General features: G+C 31.8%; 2 protein-coding genes across 2 annotated transcripts in view; one reads left to right on the top strand and one right to left on the bottom strand.

The window, feature by feature from the left end:
• Nucleotides 1-25,643, bottom strand: part of LOC140439837 (uncharacterized) — an 895,210-nt gene that overhangs the window by 701,829 nt on the left and 167,738 nt on the right. The gene's annotated exons all lie outside the window — the stretch shown is intronic.
• Nucleotides 5,689-21,945, top strand: LOC140438342 (uncharacterized). Its single transcript, XM_072528018.1, has 4 exons — nucleotides 5,689-5,874; nucleotides 11,054-11,317; nucleotides 14,251-14,517; nucleotides 21,339-21,945. Exons 1-4 carry the CDS (start codon nucleotides 5,794-5,796, stop codon nucleotides 21,717-21,719), a joined length of 993 nt encoding a protein of 330 aa, XP_072384119.1. The 5' UTR covers nucleotides 5,689-5,793; the 3' UTR covers nucleotides 21,720-21,945.

Consider the following 25,643-nt stretch of genomic DNA (forward strand, 5'->3'; position numbering starts at 1 on the left):
TAATGTATTTGTCAAAATAACCTCCCCTGCTTCTTCTTCTTCTTCCATATTTTTCAATGATGTAACCTGGTCTTTTAAATCATCCATATATTTTATATTACAACTTAGTGTTTTTGGGGTACATATATACAGTGGTTCGAGGTCAATACGCTGATAGGTTTATTGGCATCCATTATACTCACGAACTCATTAATCAAAAGGTAGAGCAGTTGTGCCATCCATTTTAAGTTAGTTTCCTTATGTAAATTTTACTCTTTAGCAATGTTTTTCCTTTATTTCCTTTATGTTCATTTTTATGGTGCAAGTATACCAAAGTGACATATAATATAAGGTCTACGGACTCAAAATGTATATTAGTGAATTCTGTTTTCATCACTCATTAATGCACAATGCATATTAATCTCAACTTAAGATTTATTTTTACGAGTACTATGTCTTTACTTATTTATTTTCCAATCTTTAAATCTTAATAATCATAGAAAAATAAAATTTCGATTCTATAGAATTTATTTGTTTGTCCATCCGTCCGTCAGTCTTTTTGGTCGTAGATTGAAAAAACTGTAATTGATAAAGAAAAATTAACAATCGATTTGGATTTAGCACACACAAAAACGGTAAAGATATAAAGACACATGCCCTTATGTTGACAACGAATTTAAAGTTCTCTTCGTGCCACAAATTTGCTTGCACAATAAAAATTCACAACGAGAAATTTTGGCACCGTTAAAAACTTGCGTCTCTTAAATTAATAAATTATTTAGTTTTTACCATATATAAATAATATAATATATGCAGATAGATAGGCAACTTAATGCATAAATTTCGTTTATTAGCACCACTTGCGAGTAGAGTCATTACTAATCATCATTTGGCGGGAAATTCAAATAGACACCGCTTTCCCCATACCCTTAGCGCCTCATGCTGGCTATTTCGTTACTAGTTAAAATTGACTGGAAAATTGAAAATATCTCATTATATTCCGATGAAATAATCTCATATATATTATTAAAAAATAAATGGATATATAAAAAAGCACAATTTTTTCTAGATATACGTGTATTTATTTGTTGATTAAGATAAAACAGTTATAAACTAATTACATAATATTTATTACATTTATAATTTCAAAAACAAATGTTAAATATTATAATTGTTCGCTTCGTGAAAATTTTTAAAATTGACGCTTCTACAGGGAGATATTCAAACAATCTTTTAAAAATAATTCACACCATTTGTTACTGGAAATGACAATTCTAATGGCAAATTTCTGATTATTAATTTGGTAATCCAAATTTGACATAACTGCAATATATAAAATCATATTAAATATTATTGTTCATTAATTTAGAACAAGAAAATAGTTTGGGTTTCAGTGACAACTTACTATCATCATCCATGAAATCCTATGCAGTTTTGTAATTTTTCCATGATTTGTACACAACGGTACAAAACAATAATTCGCCATATTTTTACTAGCACAATACAAAAATTCTTTGCCACAATTCCACAATACGTAACTAAAACCTAAAACTAAACTTTAAAAACCAAGTAACCAACTTAAATGAAAATAAACAAGAACAAATATAAACGAAAATGAAAGACAATAAAATAAAATCGAAAGATGTAAACCAACAGAAGATCTGTCATTACTTTTGACACAATATGAATTGCGGAATTAAACTTCGTTTATTTATTTTATTTGTGTCAGTCCCAGATTGTGTTAAAATAAATGATTGGTTAAAATTTTCGTGAGCGAGATAGGCTGTCTTTCTCTTTATTATCTGACTGGGGTCAAAGTGATGGGGAAATGTTCCAAAGTCATTCCAAGTTTCCGGGGCATGGTGTTTACTATAAAATGACAAGCATTTGACTGCGATGACAGTTCTGTTATTTGCTTCAGTTAATTCAGACCAATGTTGCCATTGTTAAAGAAAATATAGTTGCTACTGAAAATAAAAACTTTACGTATTACGAAATAATTGAACATTTATTTCTTATAAAATTCTTAGTAAATTAAAATTTTATAATAAGAGAAATCATACGATTTCCTACCTGGCGAAACCAAATTTTGCCAACCAAAAATCTAATACCGTCATTATGTTTTAAAATTTTATATTTTTACAAAAATGATCGTCTTTCACAATGTTTTGTAGAACGAGAATGTATTACAGCAATCAGTCCATCTTGTATTATATTTCTATGGTATGGGCTTAGTTTCCGTTAGGTTCGGTTAAGTTAAGTTAAGTTTTCCACAACAAATATAACGACATTTAGTAGAACTTAGTCCACAAAAATTTGACAAAAATAGTCAAAAAAAGAAGATTGCAGCAAAGGTGCTAAACTACTTTAGCACCTTAACGTAAAACTAGACTAAACAAAGCCACCCAAAGGCTACGTCGAGAAATGCAAAAAAGAATCTATAAATAAATACTTGACGAAATTTTCGAATGACAAAAAGAAACTGAATATTCATGAAAAAAACATTGAAAATATAAACACGAAAAAACAATAACCTCACTGTCCTCGTATTAGTACAACAGACAAAAAATGAGCTAGAGATAATAAATTAAAGAAAGCCGAGACTTTCGCTCTATTTAGAAAAGACGTTTAAAATTCAAAGTAATAGAAATAAAAACAATTAAAAATTAAACTGATGATGAACAATGAGCTGGTATATATTCTTCTTCTTCTTCTTGTTGTGCCTATCCATTTTGAATGTTGGTGACCATCATGGCAATCTGTATTTTGTCAAACTTCTGCTCTAAAAAGATTTGTGGTTGTTGTTTTAAATCACGTACGTAAATTTTTAAGCCAGGAAATCCTTCGACTTCTTGGTCTTTGTTTTCCTTTTACTATTCTTTATAAAATTACGCTTCAGTAACACATATCTTTTTCTGTTCCTCATGATGTAACCAAGGTATTTGATTTTGACTGTTTTTATTGTGGTCAATAAATCTTTTTCTTTTTACATTTTTAATTAAACCTTTTGGTTAGTAACATGGTCAGTATAGGATATCTATACGGTACTGATAAATCATGGAATTCTAATAGCTTATACATTTTTTAAAATGCAGATGCTGCTTTCTCTATCTAAGTGATCGATCTCATGCTACAACTCAGGTAATAACCTTCTCATGTACGTGGATGTTTAAAATAGACAGAACATATTAAAAAGAAAATGAAAGAACTTGACCTAATTTCAAATTCAAAAAAATGTATTGACTCTTTGGAGAGGCCTCTTTAAAAGAAGATCTTAACAATCATAATATATTCACCACGGTTCTATAGGAATGATGATCTCCACAGAGACTTAACGATATTCACAGGCAAAAAACAAGCCAAATGGTTTGCAAATACGCACGAAGAAAAACTGCTACTCCACGTCAACAAGAAAGTACTGCAGCTTCTTGACAATTGGTCACCCAACAGAAGGCTTAAGAGATTAAGAGAAAAGAAACCGTTTGATATAGTTTAATAGTGTAGTTTTAGTGTAATATTATAAGTGAAAATTAAATGCAGAATCTGGTCACTCCGAGACATGCGAATTAGGTGAAGTTTTCGTTTCAGAAATAACTATGACATGCCAATAATCTATTTTTAGATAAGCACCTAATTTAGTCTGTCAAAAATATCGGATAAAAATTATAGGTTACTTAGCGAAGACTAGTAATAGTATTCAATATTATTATTATTAAAATGGGTATTTTGACGTAAATCAGCGGACACATATCTTTAACCACGTCTGATTATTAAGTAATAGTAGTGTATATTATTAAGGTGACGAATTACTTGAAGTTTGATAAAAAAAATTCTGTAACTCTATATTTAGGTTAGACATATAGTACAAGTAGACTGACTGCTGTAATACAGTCTCGTTCCCTCAGTGCGACAAACGAAAACTGACGCAAAGCAGTCACTGCATTTTTTTCTAATTTGCCAGCTTTATAAACCACGTTATCTGAGTGACCAATAAAAAGGTCACGTCGTCGATAAACTCGGCCCAAGGACTGCTTTGCGTCAGTTCTCTCTGTCGACTGGGTTAACTCGACTGTATTGCAGCTCTCAGCCTATTTGTATTATATGTTTATGGTTCCGTTAGTTCCAAATAGAATTACTGTTGCAATACAGGTCCGTTTTCCCAGTGCGACAGAGAAAACTAAAAAAATCAGTCCTTGCATCTCCTTGTAATGGATCGGGTATATGGATCACGTGATATGCTCATGGGTCATTTAGGTCACGTGGTCGATGAAACTGGTAAATTAATAAGAGATGCAGGGTCTGCTTTAAGTCAGTTTTCTCTGTTCATATGAATCAAGACATATAATACAAGATAGACTAATCGTTGCAATACCAGCCCTTTCACCCAGTAAGACAGAGAAACCTGACGCAAAGCAGTCCCTGCATCTCTGTTTAAAGGGTCGAGTTTATCGACCATGACATTCTCATTGGTCATTAAGGTCACGTGGTCGATAAACCTGGTAAATTAGAAAGATATGCAGGGACTGCTTAACGTTAGTTTTTTCTGTCGTACTGGCTAATGGGCTGGTACTGCAACGCTCAGATATCTTGTATTATAGGTCTATGGGTTAAATTGGGTTAGAGCAGCTTTGGTTACGCAGACGTAAAATCCTGTAGCTACGCAATCTTCGTGAATGGTTTGGATGCAGTTCACTTGAACTATTTAGGTGCGTAACCAACAAAATTATAATTGCCCGAATGATTTCCAATCTCTGATAGGGGCAAAACTTGAAGAGAAAGCTTTAGTTAAGATAGTGTTGGTTATGTTATGATATATTACCGAGCGAAATTAGGAATTTTAAATAACTAGTTAAGTTTACGTTAGGTTAATTTAGGTTTAGTTAGCTGATAAGACGAGAGTTATTAAATATTGATTAGGATATGGAGACCAGCTACTGCAGAGTTATAAAATGAGAATTTACAGAAGATAAGAAAGAGATTCTTATATTTCCTCAATAAAGGTATGTTGCGCAGGACATAAGCAGATGTAATAGAATGCCATCGACATATAATACAGGATATGTTGCGTTGGAATACCAGCCCGTTCTCTTTCTGCGTCTCTTTCTAATTTACCGGGTTTATGGACCACGTGACTTAGATGACCAATAAGAATGTCACGTGGTCGATAACTCGGCCCATTAAAAAGATATGCAGGGACTACTTTGCGCCAGTTTTCTTTGTCGTATTGGGAAAGGGGCTAATATTTTAACAATCAGTCTAGTCTACCTTGTTATATATGTCTATGTATAGAACGCCACTGTATAAGAATTTTTTCGTATCTAGTTTAAGATTTATTTCATAAACTAATGAACAATCCCAATTTTTTTTGTGACACTGTGCGTCAATAATTTTGTCATTTTATTCCACCATTTTAGAACCATTCCTATACGCCATATTGCATTGGAAGTTGTATAAATTTTGGAAATTTCAAAAAACATATTTGTTATTGTTTGCTTTACCTTTTTATTGGGGTTATTATACAGCCTGATTAAAAACACGCTACGAATATTTTTTAATAAATAATTTGATAATGGTTATTTGGTTTTTGGATTATGTCAGAACTTTACCTAATTTAAAAATGAAATATACTGTACATTTTTATACCAGACATCATCATACGTTACAAGTAAAAATAAATTTAAATAGTCTGTTGTTTCCATCAGGCAAATAATTGACAGATCTCTTTGTCAAATAGTTTCAAGTAGGAGAATAAACTTTTTATATATCTACTAATTTATAAACATTTAAGTTTAAATAAAATATTAACTACTACGAATGAATAAAACAGTAAATATTGTATATCCAAGAAGAAGAAGAACTGCTAAAGACGCAAAAGTTTTAGGTTTACAAGAACCGGTAAGAATATTTGGTACATATTTTTATGTGTTTCTCAAATACTTATAATATTTTTCTTAATTAATTTTGCTATTACATGTTTAATCCTTTCAGACCCTTGGGTCATAATTATGCGCAGTTATTTCGGCTAGCTATGCGGAAAGTCTTGCATCGCTTATGATTTTGTTTTATATCAAGGCGCTTCTACTGGCTTCGATGCTCAGCTGCTAAAACGGTTTGGATTTGGTGCTACAATAATGCTTCATCTTACAGAAAAAATAAATAATGAAAGGCACAAGTTATATTACGATGATTATGTTTTCTCACATCAACTACTTCATATGAAAATAAAAAAAAATATTTGCACCTGGAACAATTCGAGACAATAGGTTCAACAATCCTACTGTGAAAACCGATAAATAAATGTTAAAAAATGGTATAGGGACTACGGATCACCTAATTGGTAAAAAAGGCGATGTAGTTTTAATCAAATGGATGGATAATCGGAGTGGGCTCCTGGCTTTTAACTTTGTTGGAATCGGAAATACTGATGTAGTTAGGCGGTGGGACAAGAAAAAAAACTATATGGATGTAGAAAGACCAGAGTTGATAAAGCTTTATAACCATTAGATGGACGACATTAATCTATTAGATCAAAGTGTACACACTTATAATTTGTACAGAATTTATATTCGTCCAAAAAAATGGACCGTTCGAATGATTTTTCATGCCGTAGACTTGGCTGTAGTAAATAGCTGGTTTGAATATCCACAAGAATTGACACCCTGAAAATTCCCAAAACGGACCGATTAGTCCTTCTAAATTTCAAAATAAGGCTTGCTGAAAGTCTGATCAAGGCAAACAAACCAATTTCTCGCATCAAAAGAGGCAGACCAAGTACTTCAACACCACCCATAGCACGAAAAAAATTTAAAATATAACTTTGAAGAAACTAGACCAGTTCGTGAAGTTGAATATGACTCCGTTGTCCATATGCCCTAACTGGATGGAAACAAAGAAGGAAAAAGGTGTAAGGATACCAACTTTAACAAGATGATTCACTTTTTTGTGATAAATTCAATGTACACCTTTGTGTAAAAAAAGATAGAAACCACTTTTCTTTGTTTCACAGAAAATGATTTTTTGCTATTTTGAGTCTTTATTACATTTTGACATACATTTTACATGCTTTTATTACTAACTAGTTTTTGTGTTTTAACTTAATTTTTTTATTTAAAGTTTTAGTAAATCTTGCCAGTTTTTGTCCTCTATCGATAATGTGCATAATAATGCAAAGATATTTTATTTCCAAACTTAATGAAAAATTTTAAAAAATATACATATAATATGACTTTTTTTTTTTTTTTTTTTTTACCGCATCAACCCCTAGGGTTATTAGCGGGTGGTATATCTTTATTTTAGAAAAGTTACATTTAGTATATTATTAAAATTTACATAACAGTTTTGTAAAATACAAACATTTTATGTTATGTTACAGTTTGTTATACAGTTTACAATTTTTGATAAAATTTATTGTATTGCTGATGTCTTCTTTTAGAGTTTCTTTCAAATTGTGTTTTAGTTTTGCTGTCGATCTTGCTGTTGAGTACACTGGACAGTCTATCATTATATGTTGCACTGAAAATGGTATTTGACAGATGTGGCAAATCGGCTGAGGGTCCTTGGAGATGATGTATCCATGTGTAAATTTTGTATGACCTAGCCGCAGTCTGTTAATAACTACTTGGTCATGTCTTTTAGCTGGGAGCGGTAGTAAAGCAGAAGTAACATCTGGTTTGATACTTTTTAATTTTGCTTCTGTTTGGTTCCATTTTACTTGCCAGATTTTGTTCATGTAAGTTTTTATTAATGTTTTTTGGTCTGAAATTGGTATGTTTTGCATAATAGGAATTGTCATGTTATTGATAGTTTCTGTTGCTGCTTTATCAGCTGCTTCATTACCCTTTATCCCAACATGGGATGGTACCCATAAAAATGTTATGTTTTTACCATATGTTTGGGCATTGTATAGCATGTCTTTTATTAATGCTAAATTGGCATGAGTAGGATACATCTGCTTGACACCATTTAAGGCACTTAAAGAATCTGATATAATAAGAAAGTTTGTATCAATGCTGGTACATTGGTTCAGTGCGTTGAAGATTGCCTGCAGTTCTCCAGTATATATGCTACACTCCTTGGCTAGACGGGTGACAGAGGTGTTGTCTTCAAAAATAGCTGCAGCAGCTACACCATTACTGCTTTTAGAGGCATCAGTAAAAATTAGTTTGAAATCAGGGTATCTGGAGATGGTAGACCGGAATTGTTGTTGTATTTCAGGATTGTGTGAATGTTTGGGATAGTTAAGTAAGGTAAAATCTACTTTTGGTATTTGAACTTTCCAGGAAGGAGACTGGCATCTGTTTGTAGAAGTGGCTCTCAATTGATGTATATCGAATTCAAATCGATTTATTCGTTCATTGAAAGGTAAGTTTCTAGGGCAATAATTTGAGTACAGATTTGGAGGGTTGCTCCTTATTAGGCTTGTTATAAACGGGTTTTTCTTTGCACTGAGATATTTAGTAGCACAACACATTCAAAAATATTGTCTTCTGAGAGTTAATGGCGGTTCTCCTGCTAGGACTTGAAGACTGCTAATTGGCGTGGTTCTGAAAGCTCCGAAAACTATGCGTAATGCTGTGGATTGGATGATGTCCAGTTTGTTCATTTGAGTTTTAGTAGCAGTTTCGTAGCATATACATCCATAATCTAGTTTGCTTCTAATTAGAGCTTGATATAATCGCAGAAGAATAGTTGTGTCTGCGCCCCATTTGTGATTGGAAAGAACTTTTAGAAGATTTATTCTCTGTTGGCATGATTTAATTAGTTCATTTATGTGCGATGTCCATTTTAGTTGAGAGTCGAATGTCATTCCCAAAAATTTGATTTCTTTGATTGTTATAAGAGTATTTCCGTTAAGTTTTAAATTTAAGTGGTGTTGTGTTTTTCTTTTGTCAAATATTATTACTTTAGTTTTTTCGGTTGAAAATCTCAAGCCTATATAATATAATATGACTTTAAGGTCTATATATTTAGGTCTTTTAGTTAATGACTTTTACAAATTGTAAAAACAAAATTTTTTTCCTATGAAAAAAATTAGGTCCGAAAGGGTTAAAGAAATAAATGTAATTTATTTATAATTTCATATTGTGTGTTTTATATTTTTTGAATGTGTCTTTAACATTTTTAAACTTAGATAAGACTACCTACTTGTAGTTTTAGTATTCCGGCAGCAGGGTATCTTTCTGTATGCATGAAAGGGTAGATAGTTGAAAAATATTTTATCTTATAAGTCAACTATTTTAAAAGGTGGTACAAATTTTTATAAACAATTTGTTTATACATTATTTTTCCAATTTGACAAAGTACGGCTGAGTGTTCCAACGAAAATTTGACCCATTTAGAAACTCAAAAACCAAGAGTTTCTTCAAAATTTAAAAAAACACGTCAATTTGTATTGGGGGAGGACAAATTTTTATTCAAAATGCATGCCCTCAAATGTAACATCCTACTGCCCCGCATCAACCCCCAGTTTTTTTAAATACCAAGTGTGGTGGAGTGCACATCATTTGAAAGGTATTTTTTTTGTACACTACACGCTATTTTTTTATTTTTGGAATAACTAAGATAATTTTGCATTTAATTAATTTATTGGTTGAACAGAGTAATAACAAAATACACAAAATTTCATTAAATTAACCAATTAAATGTTCGAAATATCCTTCTGTGACCTCCATACAATAACACAGTATATTTTCAAAGCCTATTCGTACATTTGCAAATACCTTCCGTGTCAATAATCAGCATTCTGTCACAATTCTTTATCGCATTTCTGCAAGATCTGCAGGCGGGGTGGCGTATATTTTTGATTTTAGGTATCCCCACAAAAATCCAATGCCCTGGAATACGCGTATATCATAATTTGTGGGTGCTTCGTCCTGTTGGAAAGTCAGATCATCCTCTAAAAGATTATTATCAGATGCCAATGTGTCAGCGATGAGCGGATTAATAACGTTTTCTATCAAATTTAAATAAGTTGTTCAGTTGAAGTTTCCTGCAAGAAATAATGGTCCAATAACGTGATTCCTTAAATTACCAACTCATACATTAAAACATTCTGAGGTATTTGTATATGTGTCATAAATAAATAAGGATTTAGTACATATTTTCTTTGATAGCATCTTGTTATTTGTTTAATGTTTAGCTTACAATATGAAAGTTGTAAATTAACAGGACATTGTCTATACAAATAATTTGTTTTTGTGACAAAAATGGATAAAGTTAATGTAATTGCAAAGTACAAGAGATAGGTATAGGCAATACTTTTATAGATCGATAGTGAAAATATTTAAAAAGAAAACAAAAGTTCCTTTTGAAAAAAAAAAAAGAATTGGGAAAAAACTTATATTATAATATAAGTTATATTATAATATATATTATAAACCTATATAAAAGGATATTACTGTATATTACGGTATACGATAATGCTGTATGTGGTTAATAAGTTCCTAAGGAATTTAAACTTTTATTCAAATTACGTTTGAGGATACTCAACAACTTACATACTTTATCATGGTTGAAAAGTGTAATTTTATATAAAAACCATTGTAACTTATAAACGGTTCACAATAGGTATAGGGAAGTATTAACAATAAATGTTCAGAATAACGTTAATATTTCTACAATAAAAAATATTCAGGGTGTCCCATTAAAAAAAACCACGAAGTTCTAAGCAACTTCCGGTATAACCGGAAGTAAAAAATAGATTAAAATATTTTTACCAAAGAGATATTTTCTCTTCAAAAACCCTTTATTTTAATTTTTATGTTTCAGTTACCTCTAGTTTTTGAGATATGGTCGTTTATCTGCCGCAACCTGTGTTTTTTGTGGCTACTATTTTTTATTGTAAAGTATCTTATTTTATCTACTTCAACAAATGGTTACATTAAACGAATAGTTACTTGATGTGATTAATTTGCTCATCATAACCAAACTTTATATTATAATTCTGAAGTACTCCGATGATCTTACGAAAAAGTAACTACGGAAGAAGACCTGAAATTATAGTAGTTTAGTATCGAGTTACTACCAAAGAAAGCTTCTGTATTAAACTTTTTATTCAAAATTAAATTTGTTGCAGGTAAGAAGAACCATGTATGATATAGTAAAAGACAACTTTAAGATTATTCAAAGAACTGATTTCCTAATGCGTCTTATATACGTGGGAGAGCATACTTTTTCAAAATCGGATAATACGCTGAATGATTTCTTTTTAGACGCTGTTACAAGGGCCAACGAAAATTTCCAGTGCAGCGAAAAAATTACAGGCCTTTTAGTACGATATGCTAAACATTTTATTCATGTTTTAGAAGGGGATGAGATTGCTATTCATCTGCATTTAAAGGTAGGTTTAAGGATATTCGACTAAACAAAATTAAAGAAAATCTAGCTTAAATGCATTTTAAGATAAGATAAAACATCGCACCGTACGACAACAAATATGATTGACAAAATTCAATTATATATTAATGAAAACTAGAACAGGACTTACCCAGCTAGACAAACTATATAACGCAATCCTTCAGTGGATTGGACTAGAATACGCATTCATGGTCATTCTATCATTATTAAACAGTATTTAAGTCCTTAACTAACTAGTCTTAAAAAAAATTAAGGAAAAGTTTAGTGAGTAAGTTATGCTTATTTAAAATGAGGGACTAGCTCGTTGGACTACAAAGTGAAGATAAAAAACATGCTTGTTTTTTATGTCTTTTTGACAGAGAATTTAAAAATTAGCACTAAGTTAAAAAATGTTGGTCTTTGAAAAACTTTAGGATTCATGGTCAAAGATGTCTTTGATTTTGCGAAATGTCAAAACGTACTCAACGAATTGTAGTTTATAAGAATATAAGAATAAGATTAAAAATTATGTTGACACCTTTGCATATCAAGTTTGGGCTTATTAAGCAAGATACGAAGAGTTCAAATCAAGATAAACAATTTGTATATCACGTAAATTTTTTTGAAATAAGTACGGAAGAAAAAAAAGCTGCATTATTCTGTAATTCTCAAGTAAGCTAGCTTACTGAAGATCCAACATTCGCAGCATTAATAAACAAACTTAAAGTGAATTCTTGATGTTCTTTCATTGAATTAGTATAAACGTATGTGTAAAAGTTTGTACCAACACATCATGTCTTATATTGTTAAAAGCTTTCTATAAAGCACATGAAGACATCCCTGGTCTAATTGTAGAAGTTCTGCACTAATAACTGCATGTAAAAATACCTCTCGTGTTCTCTAATCATTTTTAAACCCAACAGCGTGTCCATCTTTTTAGAAATTATCAAATTAACAGCAGCACTAAAGATGATAGTTTTTAGTACCTATTTGAACACTAAAATATATACAAGGCAACCTGAACCTCTTATAATGAAGAACAGCTAGTCAGTTTGATTAAATGTTAAGTGGTTTCAGAGGTGGATTCAATATCATAGATCATATTCATACACTTCGAGAACTAATGAGTAGAACTATAGAATATAAAATACTGCTAGCATTAACCTTCATAGATTTCGAAAAGGCTTTGGATTCTATATATCTCAAGTCAGTAATAGAAGCTTTGACCAACCAAGGCATTGACAAACAATACATAGAAAATTTAGCAAATATATACAGACAAGCAAAAGATAAGGTAAAAATTTATCAAAACACTCCAGAATTTCCCACTACCAGAGGCGTCCGACAAAGAAACGCAATATCACCAAAGCTCTTTACTGCAACTCTAGAAGATATATTTAGCAAAATTAACTGGCAAAACAAGTTAATACATAAATTTGGATCCCTACTTCCAGAAACCAACAGAAGTATGAAACAAGCTTGGACATTAAAAATGCAGTTATATTTAAATCGAAGATGCCAATCCACCTAAAGGAAAAATCATGCGATCAGTGTATACTACCAATCATGACATTCTTCTTCTTCATGTGCCTTGTCCGTTCCGAACGTTGGCAATCAATATGGCTATTCTGACTTTGTTTACGGCAGATCTGAATAGTTCAGCAGATGACAATCCGAACCATTGCCGCAAGTTTTGGAGCCACGAGTGTCTTCTCCTCGCTGGACCCCTTCTGCTGTATATTTTTCCTTGAACGATCATGGTATCATGAACATGACATACGTCTGTGAAACTTGGACACTACAGAAAAACATATATATATATATATATATATATATATATATATATATATATATATATATATATATATATATATATATATTATAGCCGTTTATTACGGCTGTCGCCGCTTCTCCGCCCCCAATTTCCATCTTTTTCTGTCATATGCAGTTGCCTCTTCTAAGTCTCTTGCCGCCATTGCTTTATCAATATCGTTGCGCCAACTTCTCCGTGATCGTTCTCTCTTTCTTCTTTCAGGAGGGATCCATTTCAGTACTCTCCTAGGCCATCTGTACTCTGGCATTCTTTTAACATGTCCGAACCAGATTAATTGTTTTCTTTCTATGTCATCATTGATATTTCTCTCCATTTTCATTTCGTTTCTTATTTGTTCGTTTCTTACTCTCTCCAGTTTCGATCTACTGCAGCTTCGTCTAAGATAATCCATTTCTGTCGTCATAAGTTTGTTTCTATTAGCTTTGGTGACGTCCCATACTTCCGAACCGTAAAGTGTAATACTTTGGACTATACTACCATAAATGTGTTTTTTGGTTTCTCGTCGAATTGTTTTTTGCCAGAGAAGAGAGTTTAAGGCACGGGTCGCTGCTCTGCCCTTGTTTATTCTTTCCCTGATTTCATCTGCGCTATTTCCCTTCTTGTTGAAAATGACCCCCAAATAATATTTGCAGGATTGCACGCCTTTGATTTTGTCGTCTTCCAAGACTAGAAAAACATAATATCGAAACTCAAAGTCAGTCAAAGGTCAATGGAGCGATGCATGCTAGGTATAACAAAGAGATATCAAAAATGAATATAATGGATCAGACAGAAAAAACCAAGTTTATTAATGTAATAAATAAAATTTAATCTTTAAAATGGCAGTGGGTGGAACATATAGTGAGAAGAACTGACAATAAGTGGTCCACTTGAATGCCACTATGCTATCCATGAGGGGTGAAGAGACCAGGAAGACGTCCAATGATGACACTATGATATAAGGAAACAAGCCAGTACAACATGGCACAGAAAAGCGAATTTAAGACAATCGTTAGCAGATATGAAGAATGAATTTGTAAAGAAGGTACACCATAATCGGTGGAATATGCTGAGCTATGCTAAATGATGATGATGATGATATATATGATTTTTTTTTATTTTAGTATTTATATAAAAACGAAACCCATCTACAGAAGTTAAAAAACATGAAATTACTAGTACAGATTAATCATTGTCATTCGAGACTATTGAGCGACTGGCAAACATATACTGCAAATCCCGCGAAGTTACTGGAAACCATCGATGCTGAAAATATTCAAGAGGAAACTGGTCGGCAGATTTTTGTATGCGTCAAAAAAATGTATGATCTGGTCGAAAAAATGGCCGTTAGATCTAGTGGAGTAATGAGAAGTAGTGAACTGGGATCATTTGTAAGTTATTTTCCAAATTATTTGTATTTTTTTTTGTATTACCATTGTATTCATAAAAACATCTTGACTTTCGTAAAAACCTGCCCAACAATAGGGTATCTTTTAAAAAATAGAGGTATAAAAAATTTTTATTCAGTTGAACATAAAAACGAAGACAATTTTATTATAGAATAATAAAAAATATCACAGTGGTATTTGTGAATGGAAATAAAAACATTACTGGCCTTAACTTAGCAAGGCAAGTCTTGAACTGAGTAAAAGATTTTTGATGCTCTGAGGAAGATAAACTGGACAAAAGAAACCCCAACCCCGACAAGACAAGATTAAGTAGATAATAGGCAACTTTCCTGCATAAGGATATGTCACAGATAAGAGAAGAAGCTTTACATTATATTTTACATCAGATACTCAAAGCTCGTAACCACGGTATGGCTAAATCGTCAGCTACAGAGGTGGGGAAGGTAACGCAAGACTACTCCATTAAAACTCAGTTATATTTATTATGGCATTAAAAAACTTGAAGAAGAGGACAACCACAACAAAGGACTTTGATGTGATCATCCCACGAAATGTCTGTTAAGACATAAAACTAAAAATGCTTGAAACCTCTATCAATCGAGCAAATTTACAAGTTTCATATATAAAATAAAGTGACTTAAATTTAAAACTGTCTACAATATTTAATAAGTATAAACCAAATTTTATTATTATATTAAAATATCATAGAAATAATAAAATGAATAAAAATTGCGATTAGCGACCGATTAACAACAAGGAAACATATATTGAATAGATGGGTAGAATACTTTAACCAGGGAACCAGGCTGGTTTTCGGAGGTGATAAATAGACAATTCATCACACTGCAAACCTGAAACAAATTTTAGAAAAAACACTGAAATATGGCACTGACACTCATCACATATTTATAGACTAAAAAGCAGCTGACGACTCTGTGAATAGAATAGAAATGTTTAAAGCAATGAAAGAGCTGGCAATACCAAACCAGTTGGTAAATTTAACAAAAATAACTCTTGAAAAATTAAATGAAGAGTACGAATTCAGGAGGAACTGTCTAAAGCTTTTAAAATAAATAACGGGCTGCGCCAAGGAGATCCTCTCTTCTCTATACTATTCAATCTGGCTCTAAAAAAAGTAATTCGTATGTCACAAATCACAACCATTGGTTTAATATACAATAGATCAGTGCAAATCCTTGCCTATGCTGATAATATCAATATTGTAGGGAGAACGGAAAACGCTATACGAGGGGCGTATGTAGCATTAAAATGATTAGCTATAAAAATGGGTTTAATATTGAATACCAACAAAACAAAGTATATGAAAATAAGCACGACACCACAAATCCTACAACCACTTGTTATAGAAAATGACGCCATCGAAGTAGTGAATGAATTTGTGTACCTGGTAGCGCTCCTTATTGCTAAAAATTATACTACCATAGAGATAAACCGCAAAATTTTCACAGCTAATAGATGCTATTTTGGGCTTAATCTTCTTCTTAAATTTACAATTATATCTAGAAATACAAAAATAAAACTCTACAAAACAGTAATACGCCCAATTTTAAAATATGGTTCAGAGATATGGACTTTAACAAAAAGTAATGAAAACATGTTGAACAGTACTAAGGAAAATCTATGAAGCAGTGAATGACAATGGAGTGTGGAGAAGACGCTACAACTTTAAACTTAAAAGAATATACCAAGAACCAGATATCGTAAAACACATTAAGACAGGACGTCTGAGGTGGATATGGCATGTAATGCAAATGAAACAAAATGACCCAACTATGAAAACGCTTCTTGATAGACCCATTGGTGTGAGAAGCAGAGGAAGACCCACAACAAGGTTCCTTGAAAATATAATGAAGACATGGAAAATATGAGAATATGTGCTTGGCGAAGGAAGGAGATGGATAGAGACGATTAAAGAGAAATTCTTGATGGGACCAGGACCCACGCAAAGTTGTAAAGCCAGAATGATAATGATGATAAAAATGTTTCTAAATATAAAATAACAACGAAAATATAACCATAAAATAGGAGTCAACATACATAGATGGCGCAAAATAGATAGTAGGATAAAATTAAGTTGATACCGTAAAACTAAAACTAAAAATTAGAAAGCGAAAAATCTTTATGAAACTAATTGCCAAAGAACTGAGGTAAATAATCCATATAACCAAAAAAATAAGGGTTTGGGAACAGAAATCGACAACAGATTCAAAATTCATAACTTGCCAGCTAGTGGAGAAAGCCATAAAATAAAACAGCCCTGTGTTTATTTGCTTAGTAGGTATATCTAACCAAAAAATTTGATATAATATGACTAAGCGCCGTAGTAAACATACTTAAAGAGAAGAACTTTATTATGACTGATTAACTATAATAAAAGCAGATGATACTTTAACTGAAAAAATACCAAGAAATACAGGTATATCGCAAGGAGACAGCTTAACCTCATTTTTGTTTAACTTGGTAATGGACAAACTAACACAGAGTGTCTACAAAGTGGACAACAGATATCAATATCCGCAGATAATATTGTATTGCTCTCCAGTAGTCCGGAAAATAATATTCATATCCACATATTTAAGATAACAGTAAAAAGTACCAGATGACAATATCAAGAGATAAAATGGAACATATCAATATATCTAAAAAATCAATCAGATATAAACTAAGATCAAAGAGAAATAATACACAAAGTTTCATCTTTAAATAATGTGGAAGTAGATGTAACAAGCTAGCTAGTGAGACAATTATAAAGAAATAGCGAGCCAACTTAGAAAAGCACTAGCAAGTGCATTAAGAGATCACAAAAATAAAAACTGCTTTCAAGCAATACTTGTGTGTGTATTGTTGGAAATATGACTGATGATTACTGGATCTATTGGTCTACATACACGCTAGAAAAAATATTTATTACAAAACGTACCACGTCAGGATCGAGTAAGAAATGAAGATATAAGGCAAAAGAAGACGTCTGATATGTACTGAGATGGAAAAAAGAACTAAAAAAATTAACAAGAGTGAGAGAAGAAAAAAGAGCAAAAAAATATTTCCCAGGAAGACCACCACAGGGATGGCAAGGTAGCCTGGGAATCACAAATAAGACTTAATATTACCCAGTTTGTACAGGTCATAGAGCTAACGAAAAAAATAGAATATTGGACATCTAAACAAGAACATATAAATAGGTTGCAGTTATTAAACTGTGATAATATGAAAAGGTATTGAGAATATTTTTATACTGAAAATAACCATTATAAAAGGTAATGTGAGTGAATCTTTAATAGTATGGAATATGTGGAAGAACCAGGCGAATATAAATTATTACATGTAATATTACTAACAATAGCAAAAGTTATAAAAATAATTTATAATATCTAACATCCGTTAACGATAGTTGAAGAAAAAGCTTTAGTAATGAATGCCTTGGATATTATATATTAAACAATTCTTCCAAGTACCCTTGGATTTATATTATTAGATAGTGCGCCCATAGGCAGAATTAATATTTTGGAGAAAACAACACGATTTCTTTACCATAACAAATTTGATCTAGTCTTACGTTTTATTACTGATACGATTTTTAAATGTGATTGTAAGAAATGTAAAAAGTTTCTTTAAGAGCATAACCCAAACCGACGTATACTGTGATATACATATTTCAAAGACATAATTTTTTTGAAATTTTCCAAAAACAACACAGATTTAAAAATATATTTTTTTATAAATGACATTAACACGTTCGCACCTGACTACCACTATACTGGTAGTTCGAGTTTTCCGTAATATACTGACTACCACTTTACTGGCTCACAGCTCTACTAATTTCAATGCTTTATATATTCACACAGACCAGGAGTAAAGGAACGAGATGTAGACGCCGTATATGTATGTAGTCTCTAATATTGTAATCTTTGCCAGTATACTGGTAGTTCGTTCCTAAACAATTTTATTGACACATTTAGAGCACGTGATAATTTTAAGGTTATATGGTGATATTGGTGAATTTTATTGATGAAATATGGATAATACAAATATTCCAGGGTAAGAATAAGTCATAATAGTGCTAGTAATAAAACAAAATAATTTTGGTCTAATATTTTAGTGTTATTTAGTTACTGATTAATTAAAAGCACTTGTGCAACTAATTCCACTTTTGATAATTTTTTTATTATTTTTTTAGATGATTTTACTTTAAATGTAGTTGATTGTATGAACTTAAACCTCTCACTCTTAAGTTAAATTTAGCATTCTTAAATTTTGTTCACCTTATTTAGTTACAAGATTTTTTTTATTGCCCCATTATAAACACTTGAATGTTTCTTGGACGAATAAATAATATTGAAATGTTTTAATTGTTCTTAAAAGTATTATAAAATTTAAATAAAAAATAAAGTTATGTACAGAGTGGTTCAATAGTTTGTGCATTATTAATTGTTTTCTTTTTGTTTTAGCCCAAGTGGTATGAAAAAACCTAGACTTTCAAAGTATGCTAGCAATCGCCCGTTAACAGAACAAGAATTACAGATTGAAGCAAATAAAATACAGGCAGAATGTTTTGATAGTCTCCCAGAAAATCTTAATGAGTCCGAAGACGATTTTTCTGACGATTATTCTGTAGTTGATAAAACTTATCTTAGCGAAACTAGTGTAAATAGTTCTGAAGATACAGAGTCCGATCAAAGTGAATCTGGGGATGAACAATATTTTGATCTAACAGATGAACCACATATTTGCCATAATAAGACAACAAATACCACTATGACACAGAAAAAATCTACAAAATACATTTCAGATGAACATTATGGTTGGGGCGAAGTAGAAGAAGATGTAACAGAATTTCATTTTACTAGAATACCGTCTATCAATGTAAATCTTCCGGCCAATGCAAAACCCATAGATTATTTTAATGTGCTTTTCGACAACGATATAATCAACACAATTGTATGTGAAACTAATAGACGACCCACTGTATCCACATCTACAACACTGCAACGAAAAAGAAGTGTATGGAAAGAAGTTTCTAATGAGGAAATCAAAAAATTCCTAGGTTTGTGTGTTTTGGGAGGCATCGTAAAATTTCCTTCCCTTGCCAAACACTGGAGCAGGGAAAGTATTTACTACCACCCTGTTTTTGGAAAAACTATGGTTTGCGATAGATTTCTAGGGATTTTAAGAATGCTACGATTCGTAGACCATACTGATGTTAATACTGAGGACCGTCTTTACAAGATTCGGACTATTTTGGACGCAGTTCTAAAAAATATACAAAATTGTCTATACCCTAATAGAGAGCTCTCTATTGATGAGGCCATGATCTTGTGGCGTGGTCGTCTCATCTTTCGACAATACATAGAAAGTAAACGTCACAAGTATGGGATTAAACTATACGAACTCACTACACACGATGGATATATATTAAATATTATTGTATATACCGGAAGAGGTACCTTGAAAACGGCGGATATTGTCAAAGAGTTGACGAAGGATTATTTCGGAAAAGGTCATGTTGTATACATGGATAATTTTTACAACAGCGTAGGATTGGCGGAAGCCCTATTCAAGGAAAAGACACACGTTGTTGGAACTCTACGAGAAGACAGAACTGGAAACGCCAAGGACATGTTAAAAAAGAAGCTAAAGAAAGGAGATGCTGTATGGAAACGTAAAGGGCCCGTATTGGTTACTAAATGGAAAGATAAGCGTGATGTCAGAATGATCAGCACAAAGCATAAGCACGTTATGACTGAGGTTGTTTGTAAACGAGGTGCTACGAAAATTAAACCCGAATGTGTGCTTGACTACAATAAGCACATGTCTGGGATAGATCGAGCAGACCAGATGTTGTCATATTACTCGGTACCAAGAACACTTCGGTGGTATAGAAAATTGTTTTTCCATCTATTAGACATATGCATTTGGAACAGCTTTTACATATTCAAGAGAGCATCGAATAAGAAAACTTCTTTTTTGCAATTTCGTGAGAGCATAGTAATGGACCTTATCGACAATAGCAAGGCTATTCAGGTACAAACAACTGCAAACAATATGCATTACCCAGAACAAGTTCCTGTCACGGAAAAAAATAAAAGTGGTATGTTACGGTGCCGATATTGCACTAAGCAAAATGTCCGAAAAAGGTCTCGTTATTATTGTCCCAGCTGCCCCGACTCACCAGGACTATGCATAGTTCCTTGCTACAAATTGTTCCACACACAAGTCAAACAATAAATTTATTTCTTATAGTTTTAAGTTTAGAATGATAATTATGTTTCTTTTGTAACAAAAAAATGATAAAATTGATAAGAGAAATTTTTTTCCCAATTATACAGCGATTATTGTTGTTTATTTTGTCTAGATTAGCCTGCCAGTATACTGGTATTTAGTATATAGTTAAAAACGTACATCTATATCCTGACTACCAGTATACTGACAGGCTAAGTAAACAAAAAAAAAATGTTTTAATATCTATATACTAATCCATGTGTCCGAGTTTTAATCCAATATTCCTGTTTTTTACCTAAAACCCCATATCCGTTTCTGAGGAACGGATGTCTAGTATCAATAGGTTAGGTGCGAACGTGTTAAAATTTTGTACCTACATCTGTTAAAATGGTTTTTCTACATTTTATTTCCTCTGATGATAATGGAGCACTAACAAAACATAGCAAATTGTAACCTAATTGGTAGCTTCTTTTCTGTTCATTTTTTTAACGTTGGTACAAATATGTTCAATTAAGCTAATTGCTAAAGTAAACCTTTTATTATTTTATTATTTTTTATTTTAGCAATTAGATAGTTTGTCCCTTCGAGACACGAGCAGTCTATATGTCAGATCAAGTATGATAGGAGGTTCTCTCAACTACGTTGAATATTATCGAAAAGAATTACCGGAAATAGAACGACTAGAATTTTTATTAAAATCTCCATTTCCTATTGACCTTAATGCGTTTAAGGAAATATTTGGAACTGTGCCCCAGAGGGATATCTACAAAGACAAGGTGTGGCCTGTTCCAGCGGATTTTATTCCATACGATATTTTTGATCAGCTTTACGATATAAGACTTGATATGCCAAAGTCTGGAGTTGAGAAGATTTCAGATTCTGACGTGAAGGAGGAACATTTACTAGAGGTAGATGTCGACACAAATGAAGAAAAAACCGATTAATATAAAAATATTAAGTAATATCGGCAGTAGAGTTTTAGAGATCCTCAAAGATAGATATATTAAGATATGCATTTTGGTAATCTATAATTGTTTATTTTAATGGAGGATATAAATATATGTAACTGTTTTATACATCTAATATTTGTATTATTACATATTGTTATTATATTGAAGCTATTTTCTTGTTGTATCTTTTTTACTATGTAGTATCTTTTAGTATACTATTTTTACTGGGAGTGAGCCAAAATTTTACTATAAAATAAATTTTTTTGACGTTTCGATTTTTTACTTCAGACACGGTTCTGAAAATATAAAACGTTAATAAATTAAACAAACTCTGTATTGTCTATTTGGTAAAAAAGTTTTCTAATAATTTGCAGCTTTGAAAAATTAACAGCTTAAACGCAGAAGAGAACCTAGGTCAAAGGGTAGTGAAAGACTTGACCAGAGATCTAATAGATAAACATCATGAAGTGTACATCTTTTAATGTTTTTAACTTTTAACTTTTTTAACAGTGTAAGTCTTCAGAGTTAACTATATAATGATCAAACATATGCACGTGGGACGTATAAAACTGATAGAAAATATACTTCTTTGCTTCTCTCAAAAAAAGACCAAAAGAGGACGGAAAATCTGAAGTAAAGAATAAGCGATAAAGGATTATAAGCCTTGAATAAACAGCCAGTTTTATTTTTGACCAATTTTCACAATCCAACCGATGAGAACGTTATAAAAAGAAACTAAAAATATTAAAAAACAGTAGTCAAATTGTATAATAGACATATTGGTTTTAATATGTAACAAATCAAATATATAAAATAATGGACCAATCGAATATGCTCAAAAAATTCTATGAGCTCGATCGGAGGAAAAGGATGGCAGCGAATTTTTTTGGCATTTCGTCAAGTTGGCGGTGGTGAGTGCCTATCTAATTTTTAAGAAAAATATGGACAGAACTATTATGGCACTAAAGGAATTTAAGTTTGCAGTTGCAACAGGTTTAATTGGTAGTAATGCTACTGTATAACAAGAAAATATAGAATGCAATGACGAGGCTACATTTTTCCTGTTCGATAACACACAGTAAATCATGAGATAAAAACCAGAAAATAACCTCTTGATACTATCGCCATAGTAAGTATTTGGTCCTACATTTAGTTCACTCTAAATATTAACTTAAAAAAAAACGGATGTGGCAGTCCATTGTGGCAGTGGGACTGCTGGTGGAAGTTACACTTCTATACACGCATTCGCCGTTACAAATTTATTTAGGAGTCAATCTGCACAATCATTACATATGTAATTCTATAGGTAAGACATAGCAGAAAGAGAAACAGAATTAATAACAACTTACTAACAATGAAGGATTGAATCAATATTTTGATGAAAATGCATATTTTTATTTTCATATATGTATGAAAGGAGTTGAATGCAAAAATTTTTTTACACATACTCTGCAGTAAAATTCATTGTTTATTTTGTTATTAATATAATAATACAATACAAATTAAACTGCAATATTCATAAGTATTTAAAAATGACAATAATATACATAAAAAAATACACTACAATACAGTGCAACATAATTCCATATAATAATACAATACAAATTAAAATGCAATATCCATAATTATTTAAAAATGACAATAATGTAATAATATTAATAAAAAAGTCCTCCCCGACTGGGAATCGAACCTCGGTTTCCCGCGTGACAGGCGGGGATACTGACTACTATTCTACCGAGGACATGACACAAAGGTATTTCAAAATTGACAGTTCTGGATCATACAGTGATTTATTGAGAATATTATTTTGAAATACAAAAGACTAATATAATTATGAACATTTAATAAATAATACAAAACATATCACATAAATAATAATATTAATAAATATTTTATTATATGTTTAATATTATATGTATATATATATCTTTATATTATATATATATATATATATATATATATATAATAGGAAATTTTGTATATATATAATATATACAAAAGGAACATTTTTATATTCGAGAGGGAAAGAGAGAGAAAATATATCTTCTGTGTCCCTCTTACTCATTATCTTACATATGTAATGATTTCACAGATTCACTCCCATACAAATTTTAAACGTGGAGCGCGCGTATAGAAGTATAACTTCAAAAAATGATTTTATATTAAAGATATTTTAATACATAAATTATAGTGGTATTTCTTTTCTATTGATTTCCTCTTTTAATATGGGTAACCAGATCCCACTTTGACTTTTGTCTTTTTAACATATTTGTACTTGGGTCTTTGCACTGAACTGCAGATCTCAAATATGTAAACAGGCATGGAAAAAAAAACATAGAGTTCAGTGAAAAGATTTAGGTATTAGCGCCTTTTATTACGATAAATGAAACCAATTGAGTCGCAAATTCCTCTGCAGAATGCAGTAGGATTTTTAAAAAAAGTAGCGCAAAGAAGACTTGTCATGAAACTTTTGCTATGGTTGAGGTGAAAAGGCGACAAGGTTCATTTCCAAATGGTAAACAGAGATCATGTAAAATTAATACAGACCGAACGAAACTTGGTGAATATTTTAGCATACGTATCGATTAATCCAATTGTGTCCATAAAGTGTATTGCTACAGAAACTGGAGTGTCTTAAACTGCAGGTTATAGGATTTTTAAAAAGTTCAAAATTTTTAAACAACACCATTACTATCCATTTAAACTGTGTTTGGTTCGCATATGTTATGGGATTGTAAATCGCCGTAACTCTCATTATTGGCCAGTGGAAAATCCGCACTGGGCGAAACTAGCTTTCATTTTCATTTTAGCTAGATGGGGAATTAATATTTGGTGTTAGTTATTTAATAAGTGTTCAATATGTCCATATTCTTTAAAATAATATTTAAATGATCAAGGATACCTGAATTTCCTGAAAAATGAGATGCCTTTGTTACTGGAGAGTATTCCTTTATGCGAGAGAGTAGTTATGGTATAAAAACAAAATGGCGCACCCCCTGATAACTGCAGTATTAAAATAAATTACGTTAATTTATATATGCGATATGCTCTCCTTCAAGCCATCCGGCAAGGAAAAACATTTGGAAAACGAGGTCCAGAAAGAAGAAGAACATCTTGGTTAAAGAACCTCAGAATCTGGTTCAATACAACATTTGTGCAGCTTTTCCGCGCTGCTGCAGATAAGATAAAGGTTGCCATGATGATCGCTAATATTCGTAACGAATAGGCACATCAAGAAGAAGAAGAAGACGTTAATAGCATATTTCTAAACAGATGGATTAAAAGTAACGGGCCCACGTGATGGCTTCCAAGATCTACTGTGCTATACTCCAGCCGATAGACTCATAGTATCTAATGCATGCCCTACAATTCCTAACAACATTATAGAAGTAGAACTATAAAAGATGGGTATCATTGCTGTGTCCAAGATGACTATATTAAAAATAGGTATGCCTGAAACAGAATACAGCCATGTCCTCAGTTTTAGAGGACAACAATTTATCACTCCTCTAGCAAATATGTCTATCTCCGATTCATTTAATATATCACATGACAACAACCTGTATCTGCTGTATCTTTCCATAGATCGATATAACTGCTTAAATTGTAAAACTGTTGGTCACAAAGAAGCAGAATGTCCTCACATAACTGATTACCTCACTCCATTAAACCCTTCCGTAGCAGCTATGCAACCTAGAACAACAGTTCAGTATACACAGTATACAACTATAAAATCTGCGTTTTTTTAGACATACTGTATTGCCTCATATTAATTGCCAAAACCTAAAATCAAAATATCATATAAGTTTTTTCAAATTTGGCTTTAGCAATAAAAATTCTACTGCGACCAGTTAATGAAATTGATAAATGTTATTGACCTCGTGGAGATCCTAAAAAATGTCAAAAATTGCGCAACTA

Source organism: Diabrotica undecimpunctata, chromosome 4 (assembly GCF_040954645.1).
Source record: "Diabrotica undecimpunctata isolate CICGRU chromosome 4, icDiaUnde3, whole genome shotgun sequence".
Classification (NCBI taxonomy): Eukaryota; Metazoa; Arthropoda; class Insecta; order Coleoptera; family Chrysomelidae; genus Diabrotica; species Diabrotica undecimpunctata.